The sequence below is a fragment of the Trichechus manatus genome, unplaced genomic scaffold (genome assembly GCF_000243295.1).
Source record: "Trichechus manatus latirostris isolate Lorelei unplaced genomic scaffold, TriManLat1.0 scaffold00105, whole genome shotgun sequence".
Classification (NCBI taxonomy): Eukaryota; Metazoa; Chordata; class Mammalia; order Sirenia; family Trichechidae; genus Trichechus; species Trichechus manatus.
The window spans coordinates 7,876,524-7,902,774 of NW_004444041.1; the positions used below are offsets into that span (position 1 = coordinate 7,876,524).

The 26,251-nt window shown below is 38.7% G+C and overlaps 1 protein-coding gene across 1 annotated transcript in view; it reads right to left on the minus strand.

Moving 5' to 3' along the window:
* The window catches only part of SHROOM3 (shroom family member 3), a 411,264-nt gene extending 390,145 nt beyond the window's left edge, over window positions 1-21,119 (minus strand). The window contains exon 1 of the mRNA XM_004383125.2: window positions 20,955-21,119. Within this exon, the coding sequence (XP_004383182.1) occupies window positions 20,955-21,119 (165 nt within the window). The remainder of the gene's footprint in view (window positions 1-20,954) is intronic.
* Between the last annotated feature and the right edge of the window lie 5,132 nt (window positions 21,120-26,251).

Consider the following 26,251-nt stretch of genomic DNA (forward strand, 5'->3'; position numbering starts at 1 on the left):
CAGAACAAAATAGTTTCTCATTAAACACTTAGTACACATATTGCCCTATGACAATCAATGGTTAAGAACACCACTACATGTCGACGCTGTCCTTGCTCAACCTTGGATTCCCTATCACCAGCTTTCCTGTCCCCTTCTGCCTTCTAGTCCTTGTCCCTGGACTGCTGTACCTCATTAGTCCCGTTTTGTTTTATGGGGCTGTCCAATCCCTGGCTGAACGGTGAACCTAGGGAGTGATTTCACCACTGAGCTAAAAGGGTGTTTGGGGGCCATACTCTCGGGGTTTCTCCAGTCTCTTTCAGGCCAGTAAATCTGGTCTTTTTTTGTGATTTAGAATTTTGTTCTACATCCTTCTCCAGCTCTGTCCAGAACACTCTGTTATGATTCTGGTTAGAGCAGTCAGTGGTGGTAGCCCGGGAACCATCTAGCTGTACTGGACTCAGTCTGGTGGAGGCCATTGTAGCTGTGGTCCACTAGTCCTTTGGACTAATCTTTTCTTTGTTATCCTGTTCTCTTCATTCTCCCTTGCTCCCGAAAGGCTGAGACCAGTGGAGTATCTTAGATGGCTGCTCACAGGCTTTTAAGACCCCAGACACTACTCACCAAGGTAGAATGTAGGACATTTTCTTTACAAAGTGTGTTATGCCAATTGAGCTAGATGTTCCCCAAGACCATGGTCCCCACAGCCCTCTGCCCAGCAATTCAGTCCCTCAGGGAGTTTGGATGTGTTTGGTAAGGAGCCAAACGCATAACCATTGCACCACCAGGACTCCTTTTTTATTGTATAGTGGTTCCATTTCTAAACTTTTTATTTTGTTTCATGGTTCCATTGGCCAGTCAATTTGTTCGTGCCTCAGTACCACACTTATTTTTAAGGTATAATTTATATGCAGTTTTGACAATTTGATGAGTTTTGATAAATGCATACATCCATACAGCCCATACCACTATGCAGATATAGAACATTTCCATCACCCCAGAAAGATGCCTTGTGTCCTTGGTCAATTTCCAACCTACCCTACCCTACAGACTATCATTGTTCTGATTTCTTTCACCATTGATTAGTTTTACCAGTTCTAGAAAGTCATGTAAATGGAATCATTCAGTATGTACTCTATTTTATCTGCCTTCTTTCACTCACTGCTATGTTTCTGCAGTTCATCCATGCTGACACATGTATTTATAGTTTGTTCCTTTTCATGGCTGAGTAATATTCACTGTGTGGATATGTCATAATTTGTTTATCCATTCTCCTGTTGTGAGACACACCCAGCAGCACCTCAGAAGAAAGGCCTGGCAATCAGCTTCCATAAAGATTACAGCCAAGAAAATCCTATGGTGTAGTTCTATTCTGTAACACATAAGGCCACCATAAGTCAGAATGGACTTGATGGCAGCAGGCTTGGTTTTTGGTTCGGTTGTTAGACATTTGAGGAATTGTTTCAAGTTTGGGGTTATTATGAATAAAGCTGCTACAAATATTCCTGAACAAGTGTTTTTGTGGACATATGTTTTAATTTCCCTTAGAGGACCATACTTTTTAATTACTGTAGCTTTATATTAAAAAAAAAAAGTTGCCATTGAGTGGATTCTGACTCATAGCAACCACATAGGACAGAATAGAACTACCCCATAGGGTTTCCAAGGAATGGCTGGTGGATTCGAACTGCCAGCCTTTTGGTTAGCAACTGAGCTCTTAACCACTGCACCACTAGGAAAATTCTTCATTCATTACTCTTATATTTTCTCAAAAAGAAAAATTCTAGGCTATTTTTCATTTCCTTCTGCCAAGCATGTCTTTGAGAATTTTTGGAATTATGAAAGATTAATTTGGGAAATACTGACATCTTCATAATATTTAGACTTCCCATCCTAAAACATGTTGTTTCTCTATTTGGTCAAGTCTTCTTTTATGTCCCTCAATAACATTTTGTCATTTTTGTCAAAAAAAACTTCACATTTCTAAGTTAATACCTAGATAGTTCTTAGTTCTGATTATTACTGAAAATTGGTTCTTTCTCCCATTATTTTCCTTGTTATTATTTCTTTTCTAAACGAAAGCATCTAATTTTTTAAAAAATCTTGCATCCAGTCACCTTACTGAATTATTTTTCTAGTTATTCTACTATGAACTATTTTCAACATTTATTATGTTGAAGATATTTTTTTCCAGAAGAAAATGTCAGACAAGTTGAATTTTCTTGACTCAAAGCCTTAACCACATTCCTTTCCAACACTGCTTTCATTATTACACTCCCTTCCAGTCAGCAATCTGCCTTGCCAACAACCCCAACCAGCACCTCCTTTCTTTTGCATCAATTATAAAACTCTAGAGAAATCAAAAGTAAAGTATAAACAGGAAAATGTGATTTATACTATTCGAGAACATACTTTTAATTAAGTCTAGAGCGTATGAGGCCTGGAGACTGTAACAGAAAAAAATAAGGTTGTTATTGGTCAGTTAATGATCCATCATCTCTTTAGTAGAAGGAGTACCCACTACATACTTGCAATCAAACATGTTAACACTCTTCCCAGTGATCTCTTGGATTTGAGAAAGCTTTGATCCTCAGGTACTAGAATGGAGGATGGCAAGGAAGTTCTAGACACTTGGGAGACTCTTCTTCCCCTTTCCCACGCTCCCACCTCTTCCTCTCTGCACATTGTCACTTATACATTAAGGATCCCTATTAAAAGTCAGAGTAGCCCTGGTGGTGTAGTGGTTAAAGAGCTCAGTTGCTAATCAAAAGGTCAACAGCTCTGTGGGAAAAAGATGTGGAAATCTGCTTCCGTAAAGATTTATAGCCTTGGAGACCCTAAGGGGCAGTTCTACTGTGTCCTCTAGGGTCACTATGAGTCAGAATCGACTCCATGGCAGTGGGTTTGTTTTGTTTTTTTTTATTAGAAGTCAGAGTGGTCAGCCAGGACAGCTACCACACGGCAGGGAGAGCAGCTGGGCGTCATCATTGGTCTAGAGGCTCCCACTCTCATGTAATACATGCCCCCTACATTGCTTCACCAAGTATAAATCACCCTTAGAAAACAATTCCTTCCTGACCCCTCACTCTGAAAATGCTTCTTTGCCTTTGCTTTCTTTATAATCTAACTGGTTTAGCAGGTTATTCACTTTTACAAACCCTGTAATGATGAAACTCTATTGAATTACCATAGTCTTGATGAATGAAAATTTCTGACTTAACACCCTTACCATTCTGCAGCTTTACCATTTTTTCTCTATTAGAATATTAAATGTTCTACTGAAGAATGAAATACCATCCCCAGTAATTTAGCAAAAAAAATTGTAATTTACATTATTTTGCTTTCCTAGGATACTGCATTTAATTTCTCCAAAGACATATGGATGCAAAATTGAACATAGAGCTTTAAGATTCTTATATTTAACGATCAGGAAGGCATTCCTTCAGAGAACAGCCTAGAATCCACTGTCTAGTTCTTCTGAATGACGCATTTTCTATCTCATTCCCAATCTGCCTTATGAACAACTTTTTAGATTATAAAGATTTCTTAAATAATCAACAAGGGTTTTAGGGCTTCATTTTTGTCATCTTCCTCTTCTACTTTAAGTTTCAATTAATTAAATCAATATTGAATGTTTAACATTGTAGTTAATAGTCCCCTTTGTGATTCTTATTTGTCTGTTTGTTTGTTTCTTCTAATTTTTATTAACAGAATAAAAGTGTGTTTTTTAAACAATTCAATGATTTTTAGTATATTTACAGAATTGTGCAAACATCACCATAATCTAGTTTTAGAACACTTCCATCACCTCAAAAAGAAACCTCATACTCATTTATAGTCACTTTCTATTCCCATTCCTAGCCCTAGGCAACCACTAATCTACTTTCTGTCTCTATAGATTTGCCTTTTGTGGACCTCTCATATAAATGGAATTATATAATACGTATTGCGTGTCTGCCTTCTTTGAACACAATATTTGGAGTTTCATCCATGTTGTAACATATATCAGTATCTAGATCCTTTTTATTGCCAAATGGTATCCCATTGTATGGCTAAACCACACTTTGTTTATCCACTCACCAGTTGACAGACTTTTAGTTATTTCCACTTTTTGGCTATTGTGACTAATACAGCTATGAGCATTTGAGTACAAGTCTTCGTGTGGAGATACGTTTTCACTTCTTCTGGATATATAACGAGGAGTGGAATTGCTGGATCATATGGTAACTTTATGTTTAATGTGTTGCAGAACTGTCCAACTGTCTTCCAAAGAAGCTGCACCATTTTACATTCTTACCTATAGTGTATGAAAACGTGTTTTTAATCTCCATCAAATGACAGCATAAATAGGACAAACCAGGAAACTTTGACTAAGAAGAATACATTTTTTTCTCCTACTTGTTTGAGAGGTGGCAAGATGGGAGATGATTTTTTCTGCACTACTTTCTGAATCTGGTATTTCCTATTCCACAGCCTCCTTGGAGCCAGAGTGGGCAGTGGATGTGCTCAGCAATCAATGCCAGGAAGTTAAAATGAACACTGACTTGCCAAGACCTCCCTCATTATGGGGAAACACTCCTCCATGTCCTTACAAAAAACCCCACAATTTTTAAAAACCCTTGTTAATTTCCATTAATACAAGGGAACAAACACTTATCTCCCTCACCTATTTTTTAATACAGCATATGTTTATTGCTCTATTATTTAGAATTCAGACTCTTACGAAAGTGCCTGAACTGAAAGAAGGAACAATGCCTTTTGCGTTATTCTATTTAAAGATGAATTTAGGAAAAGAGGACTGGAAACATATCTAGTCTCTCTTGAACTGCCAATTTCAAAGTTTATATGACTGACAACATGAATTACATTATACAAAATCTATTCATTATTCTATCCATTCAAGATCAAGTTGAAATTTAAAGCAGCCTAGTGACTGTCACATGAAGCTACTGTCTGTCAATCTTCAGTGAACTCAAGCAAAAAATGAGGAAATTGGTACTAGACAGCATAGTGAGTTAAAGAATATTCATATTGTAGGAAAACAGCCTTAAGAGAAAAGAAGCTTCTTGTAATGAATTTGGCAATGGTACGAGTTATGTAAGCAAGTTGCATTTTAGTGTTGAAATGTTATTCTGTTATTTTGAGCTTTGGGTGGGCTGGAAATAATGTTATAGTCTATTGCTTAACACCACCGCAGTGTCATACCGCCAAATACTCTAGACTAAAAAAATGGTGGGTTGTCCACTTTTTTCTTCTGCAATGCTTATAGTATGCATTGAGAAAGAAAAGAAGCAAATTTCTAGAAAAGAACAGTATTCCCCAAAAGAAAAGGATACAATTTTCTATCTACTCTGCTCAGAGGGCCACATTTTCCTTAACCACAAACCTGCAGAACAGAGGGGGGTCTTGGAAGAGAAATCGGATTCTATTCTCAGAGGGGAGGAAGAAAATCCCTTGGTTCTTGATTGATACAGAGAAATAAAGTGATGATAAATCACAGTGTAGCTTACCAACTAGTTTAGTGGAGAAAAAGAGAAAGGCAGGCGCATCCTGTGAGGGGCTACAGGATGAAAGAGAGAATTGCAAAGTGTCATATCTAGGGATGCATTTCTCCTTTTCTTAGCACTCAAGAAAACATTAGGTCTAAGATACTATGGGATTCCTGCTGCTTGAACTCCACAGCATGTTGGAACAATCACAGACTTTGGAAATAGATGGATCTACATTAGTCTTTAGGTTCTGGCTTTCACTTAGGAAAATAATAGTACCAGATGCCATCAAGTCGATTCCAACTCATTGCAACCCCATGAGTGTCAGAGTAGAATTGTGCTCCACTAGGTTTTCAGTGGCTGATTTTTCAGAAGTCGATTGTCAGATGTTTCTTCTAAGTGCCTCTGGGTGGACTCAAACCTCTAGCCTTTAGGTTAGCAGCCGAGCACTTTAATCGTTTGCACCACTCTGGGATGCACTCCCTAAACAGTAGTTGTCTTGGTTTGGGTTTCCCCGGAAGCACCCTGACACAGAATTCAAGTGCAAATTGTTTATCTGAGAAGTAAAGAAAGCTGATAGGAAGTGGGCAAGTGAAGCAGGGAAGGAGAGTCAGTCAATATAGATACCTTATCAAGCCAGCTACAACTGTGGGCAACAAAGTCTAATTCTGCTTGGCAAACTAAGAGTTAGTGGAAAACATGCCCCTCAGTGTTATCCTATCCAAGTAACAAGAGGGGTTACCAGTTGCCATCGAGTAGATTCCGACTCATAGCAACCCTATAGGACAGAGTAGAACTGCCCCATAGATGTAGGGTAGGCTGTTTATATACCAACTCCAGTCGATCATTGATTGAGGGTTGCTTCCAGAGTCTTTAATTCTGGGAGCAAAGAGGACTCCGGATAAAGCCTTCGAACAAAGAAGTGCAAATTCCAGTAGCTGGAAGTCTGGCCAGTGTACAGAGAATTGAGCGGTGAGAGAACTTGGGTATGGCACTGACTGAGTCAGCTTCAGTGGTATAAAAAGAAAAAGAGAAAACATGCGCTCTTTGGATGCAGGGACTTTGTGGCTGATGTTTCCCCACTGCTGTCATATTCTAGGCATTCAGTAAATAATTTGTTGCCTAAATGTCTTAGTGAACAAATGAAATGATTTAGGTTTAAATTCTGGCTCCATCATTTATGAAAAACCTTTTTCCTTACGAGCAGAAACAAATCTCATTCTGTGAAACAGTAAGTAAATAAACTAACATACAGCCTGACCTATAGAGGGAATTGAGTAAATATAAATATTGTTATTATGGTATCTATTTCTTTCTTCTAACCATACAGTCCTTCCTTCTTTATTTTGCCTCGTTTGTTAAAGAGGCAAGGCGACTGTAGTACTGTACAGTGCCTGAGTGCAGAAATTTGCAATATATCTTGGTTCCTTGGAAGGGACCTACACCAACTATTTCTTCTTAAAGGTCAAATTAATTGACTTACATATGTAGGAGAAATTGTGATAGTAATTCTTTCAAGAGAGTGCCAACAACTTATTTAATTGTAGACTTTGAGCCAAGAGCACCACTCTGCAACTATGAATGCAATCCTGAAGAACAAGACTAATTCTTTTAACCTTCCTGCTGCTGTCTTATACTTAGGTCAATGACTGCCTTGTTTCTGACCTGCTACTCATGAGCAAATACTTGAAAGTGAAAATATGAAAAACAAACAAAAATCAAGGGATAAGAGGAAAATGTCAGCTATTTTCTGCCTTTCCATTCCTAAAAGTTTACCCACTCTCCTATTCTTTTAAAGTTCTATCAGACATGTACGTTTATTTCTGGAATGCAGCCAGATCCTTAGTCTGAATTCCAACAGCTCAGTTCCCAGTTTCCATGAGACAAGGTCTAAAAAGTGTAAACTTCCCAGAAGACACACGGAAGATGACAAAACCTTAAATTAGGCCCATACAACTTCCTCAATTAAAAATTTTAACTTTTCAAAGGAAAAGAGTAAGACAATTAGTTCTAGAACACCAACCTTTCTTCCCACCTTCTAGCTCAAGATATAATTTAATACTCAAAATTCTAGGTACGTACTAACCTGAAGAATGTATGTTTCCACTTGTCATGGATTGAATTGTGTCCCCCAAAAATATCTGTCAACTTGGCTAGGTCACGATTCCCAGTATTGTATGATTGTGTAATCTGATATGATTTCCTTATGTGTTGTAAACTCTATCACTATGATAAGGTTACACTGATGAGGCTTACAAGATTAGATAGTGTCTTAATCCAATCTCTTTTGAGATATAAAAGAGAGAAGTGAGCAGAGACACATGGGAACCTCATACCACCAAGAAAGCAGTGCCGGGAGCAGAGTGCGTCCTTTGGACCTGAGGTTCCTGCTCTGAGATGCTCCCAGACCAAAGGAAGACTGATGCATCACAAGGACCTTCTTACAGAGCTGACAGAGAGAGAAAGCCCTCTCTTGGATCTGATGTCTTGAATTTGGACTTGTAGCCTACTGGACTGTAAGAGAATAAATTTCTCTTTGTTAAAACCATCCACTTGTGGTATTTCTGTTAGAGCAGCACTAGATGACTAAGACATCACTTAAAGTGCATGTGTTTTGATTCCAAATTCATGTCCTAGTTATTTTTAATTTTGAGATCTTGAGAATGCTAAGATCTGTCTGAACCAAATTTCCAGGACCAAGAATTGGTAAGGGGTAAGATCAGCCCTGGCTGTGTGAGCTATCGGGATTTTGTTGAGGAAGTGTGCTATCAGGAGAACCAGAAAGAATGCCTTTCAGAGACGGTACATGCTAATGAGTCAGGGAAGCCCAGCAGATAGATTGAGCGTGGAGACAATCAACTGAACAGTCATCAGGCTGGAAGAGCAGAGCAGATGCACTATATTATGAACTAAGCAAGAGCTAGAAATGAGATAAGGTTGGTACAATAGACTCTCCTCTGTAAAAGACCATCTATTGCATGCTCGTCTCATAACCGGGTCTCTTCAACAAGTTGGAAGGCATGAACTTGAAGTACTCCAGCAGATCAGTGCTCTGTCAATTTGTAGCTCAAGTCTGATTCCCTATATTAACTTGGTCCCCTTTTAGTTTTAAATTGACTGTTTAATGTTTGCTTAATGTTTCTCCTTTGGGTAACCAGGACTGATTTTTGTGGTGAGGTTCTATCATGCCTATCCATGTGATGGAATGTATCCAGCCAAGGAGGTAAACCCTAGGTTTAGGCTCAAGCTAAGTTTGTTTGGTAAAGTAGAGGGTCAGCGAAAACAAGGGAAACCCTCAATGAGATGGATTGATCCAATAGACAAAACAATGAACTCAAACATACTGTCTCAGTTATCTAGTGCTGCGATAACAGAAATACCACAAGTGGATGGCTTCAACAAACACAAGTTTATTCTCTCACAGTCTAGTAGGCTAGAAGTCCAAAATAAGGACATCAGCTCCAGGGGAAGGCTTTTTCTCTTTGTTGGCTCTCGAGGAAGGTCCTCATCATCAGTCTTCCCCTGGACTAGGAGCTTCTCAGCACAGAAACCCCGGGTCCAAAGGAAGTGCTCTGCTTCTGGCACTGCTTTCTTGGTGGTATGATGTCCCCATGTCTCTCTGCTGGCTTCTCTCTTTTATATCTCAAAAGAGATTGGTTTAAGACACAATCTAATCCTGTAGATTGAATCCTGTCTTATTAACATAACTGCCACTAATCCCACCTCATTAACATCATAGAAATAGATTTACAACACATAGGAAAATCATGTCAGATGACAAAATGGTGGACAATCACACAATACTGGGAATCATGGACTAGTCAAGTTGACACACATTTTTTAGGGGGACATAATTCAATCCATAACACGTACCAACAATCATGAAGATGGCGCAAGATCAGGCAATGTTTCATTCTACTATACATAAGGTCACCATGAGTTGGAGATGACTTGACAGCAACTAACAGCAGCAAAAGTTTAAGTCTATTGAGGAGGCAAGGAGAGAGAAACAAAGGCAAAGATGATTCTTGAGCCTGAAGATAAAAGACAACAAGATCTCAATTGAAAAACAACAGAGTGGTGAATTAAGACCAAGGTTAGAATCTAGCAGAAGTAAAAGGTAGCAGGAAGCAGGGTCTAGGGAGATGTAAGGAGTCCAGTTTAATTCTAGACGTTTGACACCTAACTGGTTGAGCCAGGAATAGTCTCCATTTCACGATACAGGTTATCTTAAAGACAACATTGAGTTGACTGACTTTTTCATACACTTCATAAACCCCAGTTCTTCTACTAGTTTATCATGATGTAAGGGAAAGTAAATTGAAGGATTCTTTGGAGTACAAAATGGCAATGCAGTTTTTACTTTAAAAGGTATTTCTCAGGTTTAAAGTTTAAAAGGTTTTAAATCTGCCCCTAACTTGTTCTATGGCCCTAAGCAAGCTTCTAGTTTCTTATCTACGAAATGGAAATAATAATAGGACATACACCTCACAGAGTTTTGTGAAACTTAAGTGAGCAGGATCTCAGTAAAGTTAGTCATATTATTAGACAAAAGCAACTCCAAGTAAATCTTATCGACCTGGAGCTGAAAAATAACCCAAGAGATCAACAGTTATAGGGTAGAGGACAACCGTCTTTCAACCAATTATAAAAAGAATATTTACTGCTTATTTGTGTATCATTCCATAAGTTACAATGAATTTTGACAGCTGTCTCTTGGAAGGTGCTGTCCTGTAGTAGAGGAGCCCTGGTGGTACGGCAGGTAAGTGCTCAGCTGCTAACTGAAAAGTCGGCGATTCGAACCCACTAGCCACTCCACAGGAGAAAGATCTGGCAGTCTGCTTCTGTAAAGATTTATAGCCTTGGATACCCTATGGGGCAGCTCTACTGTGTCCTATAGAGTCTCTATGAGTCAGAATCAACAACAGTGGGTTTGGTTTGGTTTGGTTGGTCCTGTTGTAGACCCAGGAAGTGCCTTAAAACATATATGAGGGAGAGAAGACAAGATGGCTTTAAGAGCCAGAATAAAAAGTGGTTAAGGGCTATGGCTGCTAACCAAAATGTCGGCAGTTCAAATCCACCAGCCACTCCTTGGAAAGTCTATGGGGCAGTTCTACTCTGTCCTATAGGGTCATTATGAGTCAGAATTGACTCAACAGCAATGGGTTAGAGTTTAAATATACATGCAATTGGTTGATCTCACTATGAGTAAGGACTCATAGTGCGATATACCCTCATTACACGGCGTTTAAATACAATCCAAGGTCCTTCCTACAGCCTACAAGGTCCTATATTATCTGCACCCCACCTACCTTTCTGTCCTCATCTTACACCACTTGCTTGCTCTAATAACTGATATTCTTTTTATTTCTGGAACATTCCAAGACTTTCCTGTCTCAGCCCAACTTCTAAATCTCTTTGCATGTCTGATTTCTTATTACCCATCTGTTAGGTCTTAGCTCAAATGTCATCTCCTCAGGAAACCCTTCTCTTGGTCGATCCTGGCTGTATTTCTTCTACAATCAGAATGCTCCTTAGAAGGATTGTAAGACTTCAGCTCGCTTACTTTGGACATGTCATCAGGAAAGACCAATTGCTAGAAAAGGACATCATGTTTGGTAGAGGGTCAACGAAACTGAGGGAAACCCTCAATGCGATAGCCACAACAATGGATTTAAACGTACCAGTGATCATGAAGGTGGTGCAGGATTGGGTAATGTTTCCTTCTGTTATACATAAGGTCACCATGAGTCAGAGCTAACTTGAAGGTAACTAACAAGAATTAAATCCTGTTCCCCATACCCCACCCAACATCCACTACCACTTTGGAATCCATCATATTGTTGTTGTTGTTTTTCCTTTCATAACACTTACCATACTCTGAAATTATCATGTACAAACATATTCATTGCCAATCTCTTTATTGGAATATAAGCTCCTCTATGAAGGCAGGGAATTATCTATTCAGTGTCTCAGTGTGAAATAGCAACTACTGGCCATGATACAGAAAATCAGCCAAGTGTCATCTTTGTCATATGAGTTACTAACTTCTTGTCCTCTACTATTCTACCGCCAGTCCATATCATCATATCATAAATAACATCTGGATTGCATTTTGTCATTTCAAAGCTTAATCCATTGGATTCTTATGACAACCCCACTAGGTGAGAACGGTTTCACTTTTAATGATGAAGAAACTGAGGTTCAGGAAGGCTAAGTTACTTGGTCATGGTCACATAGCCAGCAAAGACTATGGTTGAAATGAACTTATTTATTATCACTCTAAGTCCTATATTGTCCAGGATGTATATGTTGCTACACTGGACTGCCCTGACTAAAATGAAGGAAAAAAAAGAAAAAGATAATATAGAAATTACAAACTTCCATTAACACAAACATACCAAAGAGCATTTAAAAAATACTTTAGATAAAAATCCCATAAATTTTCAAGACAAAATGCAGTTCAAAATGGAGAACAATATAATGAATAGATGCAGGAACAGCTGAGGAAAGAAAAAGTACAGTTGACGTAAGACCAAATTCAGGCTCAAATGCCCAGAACTAAGTCCTCTGCACATCTATCTGCCACGCTAGGAAAGCTTCCTCTGCAGGCAGGAAAGAATTGCTCCCTCTATTCTACAGATTGAGATACACAAACAGTTTATCAATTTATCTTTGGTGGGAAAGGTCATTAGAAGAGGGGAAAAACAGTGCTTGGATTGAGGAGAGAAACTTTGCCTCATTTGGGAGCGCCTGGAATGTCAGAAGGGGAGAGATGGATGGACTCTGGGAATGGACCAAGTGTGAGGACTCCAGTTCTGCAGGTTTTTGGATCAAGATGTTTGCTGTTTAGAACTAGATCAAAGGGAGAGACATGGAAAAATCTATCTACTGGTTAGTTAAGATCCAGAATGTCCTTTGAGGTTTTGTTTTTCCAAAGATTGATTGAAAGTCCCTCGTTACGTGTCTCCAGTCACAGTGGGGGCTCACTAAAATGAGACTGATGAATATTTCTTAAATTAAATTGTGTTTTCTGTGCAGGAGTCAATGACTTGTAAATCTATTAGCTCAAAAGAAAGCAAAGTTCTTACTGACGGCAAAACCCATATGTCACACCACCTCAGTATGCTACATGAATAAAAGTTATTTCCAACGCCACTGATAGGATAACAAGCTTAGTTTTTTGTCTAAGAACACACAACACTGTAGCTAGAGTTTAGGTAATTTTTTAAAGGTTAAATAAAAACATGAATTTCTCCTTTCTTCTCCAATCTAAATCAATTCAAAAGACATTTACCAAGCATTAAATATGTGCAAGGCATCATTAAATAGAGAGTTAAACTCAACCTACTTGTCTTAAAAAAATAAATAAATAAAGTTTTAACAGGTTTTTCTAGTATCATGTTTGCACACTGCCCTAAATATCTTTCTAACAAAGATTTCCAAGAAGGTCTTCAATAACATTTGTTTATATTCTTCTTCATTGTTATGCATAGATTAAGCACTGTGGATAACAAAAGGAAAAGAAGGAAGGAATGAAGGAAGGGAAGGAGAAAGGAAAAGTCCTCAGCTTCTAGAAGTTAACAGCCTAACTGGAGAGCTAGGATTCATATGAAAGTATGAAAGGCACAACTACAAAGTAATTAATCCTTTATTAGTTAGTTGTGCTTTCAGAGTCCCTGGGTGGTACAAATAGTTAATGTGCTTGGCTGCTAACTGAAAGGTTGGAAGTTCAAATCCACCCAGAGGTACCTCATAAGAAAGGCCTGGTGATCGACTTCCAAAAAATCAGCCATTGAAAATCCTATGGAGCCCAGGTCTACTCTGACATACATGGGGTCACCATGAGTTGGAGTCAACTCCATGGCAACTGGTAGTTGTGCTTTAACACACACGTATAAACACACACACAGTTTGTTTGCTAAGGCAGAAATCATCTAGGCAAGTAAGTGAATTTTTGTGTTTCAGTTTTATCTCTGTTTAACAAGGAAGTTGGATTAGATGATTGCTGAGATTCCTTATAGCTGCTAAATGCTATGATTCATTTAACATTTATTGAAGATTGGCTGTGTGTAAAAAGTATTTTACTAGGAGAAGCAGGAGATACAGCATGAGGGAAACCCATTCCCTGACCTCAAAACTATTTCGATTTATTGGCAGGGTACCAACATGCAAACAGCTACCTGTTTTAGAAGACCGCATGATTAAAGGTACTGGGGGATGAGAGGAAGGAGGAATTAATGCAAATTCAGGTGGGTTGAACAATGAAAAACAAACAATTTATTTTCAGGGCAGCACAGAGATGAGGATACCCTGGCATGAAGGTCAAAAAACAAAGAACCAAACCCATTGCCATTGAGTTGATTCCAACTCATGACAAGCCCATGTGTTACAGAGAAGAACTGTGCTCCATAGGGTTTTCTTGGCTGTAATCTTTACAGAAGCAGATTGCCAGGACTTTCTTTTGTGGTGCTGCTGGGTGGGTTCAAACTGCCAACCTTTAGGTAAGTAGTTGAGTTCAAGCCATTTGTGCCACCCAGGGACCTGGCATGAAGGGCAAAAATGTTAAAGGGAAAAACAAGAAAGGTGAAAAGAGAACCTCAGAAAGGATTGACTATTTCAAAATGTCAGAATAAACAAGTTTAACTCAGCTTGTTTCTTGGAAAGAGATAGGGATGATGATTTTGAAGTAAACCAAATTAACCAGGCCAGCATCTTGCGGAACTGCCTAAAAATCCATTTCAAATTGAACTCAAGGACTGTGGCTGAAGAACTGGTGAAATAGGACCTGTTTTCCTGCAGAACAAATGGGCCCAGAGAGATTATATGGCTGATGCTAGTGTGTTGAAACTGAGGAGCACTAAGGCAGCTGGGTCAAAAAGTGCTGAATCTGGACAAATGGATATAGAAAATCCAGAAATGAAGAACTCTTAACATAGTCATCCAGACAATTTAATTATATTGCAGATGAGTAATTTTCTAATGCATGTAGTATTTGCATTCCCAAGGTTTCTCACAGTGAAGTTAAGCAATTTTCCACTTTAAAATGGCAGGTTGACTAGGATGTTTCGGCTGATTCTCTCCAGAGGAGGGATCATAAAAAGGACTCTAAGCCAAGAAGAACTCAGTGACAGGATTCGTTTTAAAATCGGAGCGGTGGCGGCCAATAAGAAGCCTGAGGACATCTGTTTGGGGGTTCCTCTGACTTCACACCACACACACACCCCCACATAGATAAAGAATGGTAATGGGATGGAGTTAGTGAGAGAAGCCATGGCGGGCAAGGCCTAGAGAAAGGCTGTGATTTGGATTGATAGGAAGAGGGTGGTGGTGGTATAGCACTGCCTCAAAGGGTTTTCTAAGATGTAATCTTATAGGAGCAGATTGCCAGGTCTTCCTGCCATGGAGCCACTAGGTGGGCTTGAACTGTCAACCTTTCGTTTAATAGTCGAACACTTAACAATTTGTGCCACCAGCGCTCCTGAAATCTATATAGGTAATATATAGATGTATATAAAAATCTATATACAAAGACTACATATATAAGTGTATATATTTATGTACATAAATCTATATATTTACCTATATAAATCTATATTTATGTATATAACTCTATGTATTTACGTTATATGAATCTACATATTCACGTATATAAATCTTTGTATTTATAGATATAAATTCTATATATATAGGCTTTATATACTTACCGAGAAAACCAAACCTACTGCCATCGAGTCGATTCTGAGTCATAGCGACCCTATAGGACAGAGTAGAACTGCCCCATAGAGTTTCCAAGGAGTGGCTGGTAGATCCGAACTGCCAAGCTTGTGTTTAGCAGCCTGAACTCTTAATCACTGTGCCACCAGGGCTCCAAACCCATTGCTGTTGAGTCGATTCTGACTTATAGCAACCCTACAGGACAGAGTAGAATTGCCCCATAGGATTTCCAAGGAGTGGCTATATAAAAACCCACTGCCATCGAGTTAATTCTGACTCATAGTCACCCTACAGGACAGAGTCGAACTGCCTCATATGGTTTCCAAGGGTGTAAATCTTTACGGAAGCAAACTACCACATCTTTCTCTTCCAGCGCGGCTGGTGAATTCAAACCACCAACCTTTGGGTTAACAGCCGAGCACTTAACCACTGTGCCACCAGGGCTCCCATACATATATATACATACATATGAAGATCAATCCCATATTTCACCAACATAATAGCTCTAGAATCCAAACAGAGCCCAATATGTGGAAGGCAATGAGGACTAAATGGTGTAATGAGTTAAAGGCATGGACTCAAACCAGAATACTTGGGCTCAAATACCAGTTCTGTCACTTACTAGCTATGAAAGCTCCAACAGTTACTCGAATTCTGTGTCTCATGTATAAAATTGGGATAATAATATTACCTTCCTTGTGGAGTTGTGAAAATTCAATAAGTTAATATTTGTGGAAATTTTAGAACAGGGCCTGGCACATAGTAAGCACTTAGTAAGTGCCAGCACTTGTTATTGTTGTTTGTTGTTAGTATTGTTGTTACTCAATTTATGAACCCTGGTGGCGGGTGTATCCCTATGAGCACTAGGGGTGCAGGTAGAGCTGCTTCTCCCGGCCACTATACAGAGTGAATCATAATAAAGTCATGCTGCCAACTTCCTGAACTATTGAATTACTTGAGTTTCCACTTATAATCACTATTTTAAAAAAATATCGCCCTTTCTTTTTGAAGTTCTCTCTCCTCCACCCCACCTTTCGTTTCCAAGGACATTAAATCTCAAAGAAAGCAATGTTAAAATAATTTCTTTTATTGCCACCCTATTGTAGTTCCTTTTCCCCATTCATTCTCCAACCTCATTTGTACCTAAGGAAAAATGATACTTCATTCATTACTGGTATATTGTCATCCAGAACCTGGGAGCTTACAACTGCTTTGTATAATGCGTACGTGCCTTTCATATGTATGACTCAATGTGTACTATCCTTTCCCTTCTCCTACAATGGAGGTCACCTAGCTTGGGGGAAGAGTGGACATATGGTTAGTAGTGTATTGCTAACCTGCACTTTTTCCATTGTTCTAGAAAGAAGATCTGAGGTACGCACAATCAACCACTAAATTTCACCACAGTCTCATCCCTGATACTACCTTAATTATATGGACTTTTATTGATGCTCAAACACCCTGTGGTAGACAGAATAATGCTCACCTCAAAGATGTCCACGTCCTAATTCCTAGAACCTGTGAATAGGATAGGTTACATGGCAAAGAGGAATTGAGGTTGTATATGGAACTAAGGTTGATAATCAGTTGACTTTAAACTAGGGAGGCCATCCTGGTGAGCCCAATGTAAGGGTCCTTAAAAATGGAAGAGGGAGGCAGAAGCAAAAGACTCAACCTGCTGTTGCTGGCTTTGAAGATGGTGGAAGGGACCATGAGCCAGGGAATATGGAAAGAGCAAGGAAATGGATTCTTCCCTAGAGTCTCCAGAAAGGAACATAGCCCTGCCGACACCTTGATTTTAGCCCAGTTAGACTTTTGTCAGATTTCTGACCAACAGAACTGTGAGATGATAAATTTGTGTTATTGTAAGCCGCTAAGTTTTGTGGTAACTTGTTACAGCAGTAATAGGAAACTAATACATGCTCCATCTCTGGGGATCTACCTAGCAGCCTGATCTCATGGGACTCAGCCTCCCTGCTTAAACTGCCTGCCTCTCTGTCTCTTACTTATTAATGCAATAAAAGTTCATGAGCACCTACTCTGTGCCAGGCATTGTGCTAGATCCTGGAAATGCAAAGTACATACTGTTTCATTTACTCAGCATATTTTCTTCCATTGCTATCCAGGCTCTGGGTTAGATATGGTGGAAAAGAAAAGAAAGAAAATAGTCCCTGCCCTAAAAAGGCTCACAGACTTCTGAGAATCAATTAACATAAATAAAAAACTATGATTCAGGGTAATAAGAGAATGTTGTAGGAGAACAGAAGACGGACTGCTTAAGTCAGCTTAAGAAATCAGGAATACTTCAGAGAGGAAGAAATGGAGCTTGCATGAGTAGGAGTTTGCCCAACAGACAAGATGTGGAGGGCTTTGGAGAAATGTGGCGCATGAGATGTGGCTAGCACTCATGAGTAACTGAAGTTTTTAAATTTTACTTAAATTTTTAAAGATTTTATTTAATGTTAATCGATTTTCATTTAAATGGAAATAACCACGTGGCTGGTGGCTACCATATGGACAGAGCAGTTTTAGATAGTGCCCTGGAAAGGAAGGAAAATGGCCTCTCTCTCTCCGCTTTCCCATTTCTCATTGACTGGAAAGCAGATCTGGTGGCATATCATGTTGGACTATGCAGACAGGGCATCACCCCATGGGTGGGAACAATAAGACAGAAGGAACCTGAGTCCCTGACACCATAGAGCCATCTTTTTGGACTTAAGCTCAGACTGTCATATGAGAGATATATAAACTCCTATATTGTTTAAGTTAAGGTCCTTAGGTGGCACAAACGGTTTTCACTTGACTGCTAACCTAAAGGTTGATGGTTCAGTACTGCAGAAGAAAATCCTGGCAATCTGCTTCTATTAAGATTATTGCTGTTGGTAGTTGAGTTAACTCTGGCTCATGGAGGCCCCAAGTGTGCAGAGTCGAACTGCATTCCATTGGGTTTTCAAGGCTGTGACCTTTCAGAAGCAGATCACCAGGCTTTACTTCTGAGTTGCCACTGGGTGAGTTTGAACCGCCAACTTTTCAGGTAGCAGTCCAGTGCTTAACCGTTTGTGCCACCCAGGGAATCCTTCCCAAGAAAATTCTACGGAGCAGTTCTACTCTGTAACACATGGGTTCGCCATAAATTGGAATTGACTCGTCAGCAGCTAACAACAACAACATTGTTTAAATTATGTTATTCTGGATTTTTGTATAGTAGCCAAATCTGTATTCTGATACAAATGTCTGCTAGAACAATAAAAGCAACTTTAATCTTTGTTAAGATTTATTGAGCTCTCAATGGAATCCAGAACTTCTGGAGCCATTGAGGCTAGATGAACACCTGAAACTATTGCCCTGAGATAATCTTTAAACTTTAAACCTCAAACCAGAACTTTTCCCGGAAGTCTGCTTTGAACCAAACAAAAATTTAGCCTAGTTAGTAAAGCATGTCTGCCTTGAGCATGGTGCCCTCTCAAAGATTTATCTGTGTGGAAAATTAACAACACCATCCCAAAAGGTTAGATGAGAAGCTTAGTGGGCAGTGACTTTATGTTAATGGTGGTGGAATAATTTGGATAAGGATAACAAGAACGATTGCACAACTTGAAGAATGTAAACAATGTCACTTAATTGTATACGCAGAATTTGATGAAACATTGTGTCCTTTTTTGTACATATTTTTGCAAAAAAAAATTAAAAATAAATAAAGTGAGACAATCACTTCAAAGAAAAGAAGAAAAAAAAATTATTGAGCTCCTTCTATGTACCAGGTACTATGCTAATGCCCTAACTGTATGATCTCATTTAATCCCTACACAGCCCACTAAGATAGATCATAAACTCACAAAACCCAAACCCATTGCCACTGAGTAGAGTAGAACCGCCCCATAGGGTTTCCAAGGAGCAGCTGGTGGATTCGAACTGCCGAACTTTTGGTTAGCAGCCAAGCTCTTAACAACTGCACAACCAGGACTCCATGATAGATAGTAGTATGCCCCTATTCTGCAGATAAAATGGAGGCTCAGAGAGGCTGACTTATTCGTGGCAGGATTAGGTCTGCTGATAGCAAATTGTATTCTAATATATAGCTAAACAATATTTTATCATTAAAGGCCAGGCATATTGAGTGTCCAACCAGACTTTTAAAATGCAGAGATGATATTTATGTTCATAACAGACATTCTCAGCTGTCAATTCAGCAGCAATTTCCTCCTTTTTTCTGCAAACAGAACCCCAATTTTTTAAAATAGTGGGCAGAGATTCCTAGGTCCTTATTGCAGAACCCAGGAGATAAATCCTATTGGTCTAAACTAGCCATGAAAATCTCATTTCCCTTGGCCAGCGATTGTCTAAGGATAGGCATGTGGCACAGTTCTGGTCAATGAGATGTAAGCAAAAGTCTGATGGGGAGGGAGTCCCTTTCCAAACAAAAAGACAAAACCCTGCCCAGAATGAAGATGCGATGCCTGAGGTGCAGAATCCATCATGTAACCATGAAAAACAAAAGCTAACATCATAAGGATGGCAGAGTGGAGAGACAAGACAGGTCCTTAAGGACATTTTTGAGCTGCAGCTCTTTGCCTGGACAGCCTACCTCCAGACTTCTTGTAATATGGGAAAAATAAATCTCATTTTCCTTAGGCTACTAGAAAGCAGGTTTTCAGTTATTAATAGCTGGAAGCCTTCTTTTCTGATACTCATACATATACATATTTATCTTTTCCTTGGGAAAAGTCAAACAGCTAGCAGCAGTATCCTGCACAGTCTTGATTGATTTGCTGTGGAAATCAATTCCCACCGGGGAATTCTTCCACAACAAGAATCTCTTTGACCTCCCTCAAAAGATATACTTTTGGGGATATGAAAAATAATCTTAAACAGGTAACAGAGCTCAGATGAAATGCATATTTATCCTTTTCCCATCCTTGAACTAAAAAAAATTTCTCCTTCAATTACACGTTTCTTGAGCAAAGCATATGTGTGAAAAGGCATTTACACTCTGTTGTATTAACTGCATAATGTCCTGAAGCTTTAAAACAAATACTATAACAAGTCACGTTAATCTCTGTAGTTTGGGAGAAACACAAAAATACTAACCCTAACGCACAAAAAGTTTCTGTTCAACAGTTATGCCTACCCATACCAAAAGATAAATGAAGAATTGGGGCATGCTGCAGGATGACTGACTTTAAAAATCGATTTAAAAATGCACAGATAGATAGTAGAGCAGAAATGATGTTCTGCTCTTGAACTATACCAAAAGCTGATTTAATTCTCCTGAGTATGCAAAAAAACAGCAATATTTATGCCATCAATTATCCAGAATTATTAATAAATTCTAAAATGTTTAAAATGCTAGATATTTTCAGTTGAAAGAAGAAATAGCAGATATTTTTCTAGCCATGTCTGAATAAAAGCATGCATATACAACTGTATACCATGCCACCACGGTAGCCTTGTTTTAAATCTTTAATCTGATTTATAACTGAAAAGATCATGTGGCAACAGGTTTTATACTATTTCATTCACAAAAAGAGATTATCCATGGAACAAGCACATTTTTCCCAGGATTTCATACAGTAAATGAGCTAGACACATTTTTTCTTTCAATCACCAAGCTATGCAAAATATTTCCAGATAATCAGAAAGGTATGAAACATCAAATTAAGTAATATTCAGGCAATCCTCAGCATCATTTTGCATTTTGACAAATCTGTTGAAAGTTTGAAAGTTGAAGAAACCATTTAAATAAGGATGATATGGGAAAAAGAAATATACCTTAGAGATGATTAACGGTTCTCCTTGCTCCAGACCACCTTTCAAAGTAAAACCCCAGGGAGCTCCTCCCTGCAGGAACACTTCCAGATAAATGTACCTTCCCTCAGGGGTCGCGTTAGGGTTTAGCGTGGCACTGGTCTCATTGAAGTTCTCCGTGGCCCTCATCGTGCCAAACACATGGTCCCTTGAGTTAAATTTAAAATGCCTAGAGCAGATTTAGGAAAGCAGTGTTTCTATAGCACATGTTACCCCATTCTTCGTGATACACACCAGCCAAAAGAAAGGTTTCCAGAAAGGAGTTCTTCGGGATGTAAAATGTTCTTCCAAGCTTAACTCCAGGATGCTGAACCAGGAGGGTTTTTCACTTTAACATTTCTCAATGTAAATCCTCCTCCGGGAATTCCAGATCTCACTGAAGAGTGGTGTATATCTCTCCACTCCTTTCCAAAAAAACTTCCGTGTTACTCTGAAGATTGCTTGTCTTTCACACACAGACACCAAAATGTTTTTCTGCATATTTGACATAGAAAATTAAAATTGTCTTACAATACAGCAAGAAAATGGTAAAAATTCAAGTGAATACCTCATTTTTGATTGATTATTAGCCTTTTCTTCCTCTCCGAGTGAAATTTACCATTACAATAGCCTCCTCCCTCCCCAGAAGTAGCTTTAAAAGAAAGAGAGCACTTACTATGCTTCTGTTTGCTTCAGAATTTTCTGACTTGTCCCAAAGAGACAGAGAAGTTGTGCTAAAACTTTTTACTTATTTTTTCAGCAATAAGTTGTGATTTGTTTCTTGCAAAAAAATAAAATAATAAAACAAAAGTTTCAGCAGGATGTAGAGAACATTTAAAAAAAACATGGTAAATGAATCCTCAGTGTGAAAAAAACCGAGGAGGCAGCTCGTTTCTTTCTTTGGTACTTCTCACTGATCATCAGCCACTGCTGCTGCCGCTCCCTCTTGCTTCCTTTGAGAGAAAGAGTAAGGAAGTGAGAGGAAAATAGATTAAGGCAAAGAGAGGCATTGCCGCCTTTCTGCACAGTAAGCACTGCTGTGCAGAGTTCAGTTCACCATAAAGAAATGACAAATCCAAACAGTCTTACAGCTGATGAAACATGCAGGCTAAAAATACCATACAGATGGCTAATTACCAAGGGGTAGAAAATAGTTAATAGAACAACCCCCATCTCATACCAATTAAAGCAGAATCTCCAGGGGTGAGACACAGGCATTGGAATTTTTTAAAACTCTCTGGGAAATTCTACTGTGCAGCCACGTTTGAGAAGCAGTGACTTAAGTGGTTTTTGTAAACGTTAAACATCAAGGTACTGGCACGACAGATTTTTTTTTTTCCATTTGAAGAAAATATCAAGTATAATATGCAGCCAACCATACATCTTGAAATAGGACTCTCCAATTAAATTTCTGTTTGTTTGACTCAATACAAACACGTGCAGGCTTTCTTCTGTGTTTTAATTGCTTGTTACCTACTCCAAGATTGTTTGTTATCTACTCTTTAAAGGAAAAGAAATACACAACACCTGGCAATTAATGGACACTCAAGGATGAATGTTGTTCTAATTTCAGGTTATCAATGTAATTTTGTAATAATGTTATACAAAAATTGAACATGACTTGAGTCCAAATCAACTTGATGGCAACTAACAACAACAACTTTTTATTAAAAATTTGAACAACTTTTTATTAAAAATTTAAAGATAATTTATCTTTTACCCAGAAGTCCCAGCTTACTCAGTACTGGAAGAAATTAGAATGCTTTTCAAGGAATGTGTTTGCTAAGACTTTTTCTGTTTAAAAGTATGCGATAATGTGAGTTGTGTTGGATATCAAGGTTAAAATTGCTGTGGGTTTTTGTAACAATTTAATTTTGTGTTCATACATATAATTAATGAAAAGTTAATTTAACAAAGAAGTAGACACAATATGCAATCAAGACTAGGTAATATTTAATGTTCAACACATGACATGTGTTATTTGATTTTTAGTAGTAAGTTTTTTTTTTGAACTCGTACCCATTTTAATGTATTCATTTTTTACATCTTACCTTGAGTTTCCTATGAAATAGATAATAAAAAGAACATGGAATAAACATATTTCAATAATTTACAAATTGTCTACATTTAAACGATATAAGAACTGTAGAAGTTGAAAATTTGTTACAGAAACAATGCCCACATTAAAAAAAAAAATGTGTTACTATTAGGAGGGTCAGTATATTTCATGGTCTGGTTGAACTTTTGGATTTGTGTTCAAAAGACACTCTTTACTAAGTTATAGCTTTTATTTTGCACTGATATGATACATTCATCACAGTTTAATGTCAGGAGTGATACTGTCACATCTGTTTTCTTGGTGCCAGAATCTCTAAGACGAAAAAACACGAATTTATCTTTAAGGATGTCAAGTGTTCTCGGGATTTTGACTTGCATGTCAGTTTACAACAACTTTCAAAATATCCTAGATATACATTTAAAATAAATGTTAGGGAAAAAAGATAGTTCATAACTTGTCAAAGCTTGAGAGAACAAACTGCTCCTTCTCCTTCCCAATCCATCACCACTCAAATCAGTACACAGTAGAATCTTCAAAGATATTGACTCAATTTCACCTGCTATAATGAAATACAGTAAATATGTAATTAAACAGCCAATGAGGTCATTCAGTTTATAAATACACTTTGGGTCAATGCAGTGAATGATGATGGATGCAAACTGACACAAGGCAATGAGGGCATGTCATTCACAATAGATTGTTTCTTTTACTTTAAAAAACTCACATTTTTACGCACATTCATTTTACTTGCAAAAACAATCAGGAATGGAATTTAACACAATTTTAACTAACCAAAATTCATTCTTTTTAATCTGGAAAACATTTTTTTTTTAAATTTTAGTATCACCCTAATTAAAGATGCATAAATACTTATATTTCAAATGAGTCAAAACATCACTCAAAGAATTCAGAACAAACAATATGGAATAATAATATATATGTCAGAACAAACATATCTGATTGCTGTAAAAATTTTTTAAAATATTGTGCCATATTTATTTTAAAGAATATTTTGTGACATGCATCATGCTAGGCAAGGGAAACGTTTCAATAGAATAATCTTATTGCCAAATTCACATTATAATTCCAGACTTGGGGACTGTCTTAGTCATCTAGTGCTGCTACAACAGAAATACCACAAGTGGACGGTTTTAACGAAAAGAAGTTTATTTCCTCACAGTCAAAGTAGGCTAGAAGTCCAAATTCAGGGTGTCAGCTCCAGGGCAAGGCTTTTTCTCTCTGTCAACCTTCTTCTCTTCTGTGTTCCCCTGGACTAGGAGCTTCTCGGTGCAGCGACCCCAGTCCAAAGGACGCGCTCTGGTCCCGGCACTGCTTTCTTGATGGTCTGAGGTCCCCCTGTCTCACTGCTCACTTCTATCTTTTATATCTCAAGAGATTGCCTCAGGACACAGTCCCGTCTTGTAGATCCAATCCTGCCTTACTAACACAACAGCCACCCATCCTCCCTCATTAACATCATAGAGGCAGGATTTACAACATATAGGAAAATCACACAGTACCGGGAATCATGGCCCAGACAAACTGATATACACATTTTTGGGGGGACATAATTCAAACCATGACATTCCACCCTTTGGCCCCCAAAAAATCATATCCTTGCAACATGAAAAACATATTCACCCCATCATATTATAGCAAAAGTCTTAACTCCAAGTCCAAAATCCAAAAATTCCTCTTCATCTGTGAAATCTAGAATACAAGTTATCTGCTTCCAAAGGTACAATGGCAGAACAGGCACAAGCTAGACATTTCCATTACAAATGGGAGAAATTGCAGGGAAAGAAGGCATAACAGGCACCAAGCAAGTTAGCAGAACACATTACATTAGCCCTCAAGGCTTTGAAAATAATCCTCTGTTCTCTGAGACAATTTACACAATAGCCCTGCCCTCCAGACTCTAGGTATTGGCCACAGTCTCTGGATATTGAGTGGAACCCCTTGGCCCTGGGCCCCAGCTCCGCCCTCCAGGCCCACTGGGACAGCAACTCTGCTCCCTTGGCTTTAGGCACACCATTCTCCCAGTCCATCTGAGTGGCGACTCCACCCTTAGAAGCACCAGAGGCCATGGCTCCACCCTTTGAAACCCCTGAGGTCATGGCCATACCTTTTGAGACTGAGGCAGCTTGGCTTCTTGTGTCCCTTGTCTCTTCAGCTTCTGCTTCTGTTTTCTGTGGCCTCTTGGCCCTCGGGCCTCACTCCTGCATCTGCCCTGCTGGGGCAAGTGTTCCAAAGCTCTGTAGCTCCACCGGTATAAGTGCCCGGAGGCACCCCACTCCACCAGAAAGCGTCATGCACACAGACACTCAGCTCTCTCGCTCCGTGGGTCGGCTCCAGCGCCGTCTTCCACTGGTCTCCTGGTTCTGCTGCTGTTGGTTCTCTGCTGCTGGTCCTCTGTCACTGCTGTACGTCTATCCATTCACAGTTTTAAAACCGCTTCCACATTTTAGGTATCTGTTAGAGCAGCACCCCACTCTCTCGGTACCAAATTGTCTTAGTCATCTAGTGCTGCTACAACAGAAATACCACAAGTGGATGGTTTTAATGAAGAGAAGTTTATTTCCTCACAGTCAAAGTAGGCTAAAAGTCCAAATTCAGGGCATCAGCTCCAGGGGAAGACTTTCTCTCTCTGTCGGCCTTCTTCTCTTCAGTGTTCCCCCAGACTAGGAGCTTCTCTGCGCAGGAACCCCAGTCCAAAGGACGCGGTCTGCTCCCGGCACTGCTTTCTTGATGGTATGAGGTCCCCGAGATTTTTAGTAGTAACTTCTGAAGGGCTCAAAGACAAAAAATAGAGTAAAATCTTATTTTATGTAATATTAGCATCTTAGTGGAAACATAATGGGTACAAAATGAAAATATGTAGGGAAGATTGGCTAATTCTTAGGGGTAATTTATGGAATTTTTATTGGGGTTTCCATTTAAGCTTAATTTATAAATTAAGAATAACAGGAGAAACATTGATTTTTTCTTTCACCCCATTATTCAAAGCACATATTTTTAAAAAATAAGTTTCCTAAGTAAATGAACAGTTTTTTTCTGAAAAAGCATTTTTTTTTGTGGCTCTTGTGGCCTTGCTCTTAATATGTTTTGTAAAAAAAAAAATGGGATTTTACGGAATCAACATTTAATATTAAAAGTAATGAGACTGAAAATAATAAGCAAATGAAATAAGAAAAAGATAAGTGGTGAACAATAGAACTTGGTG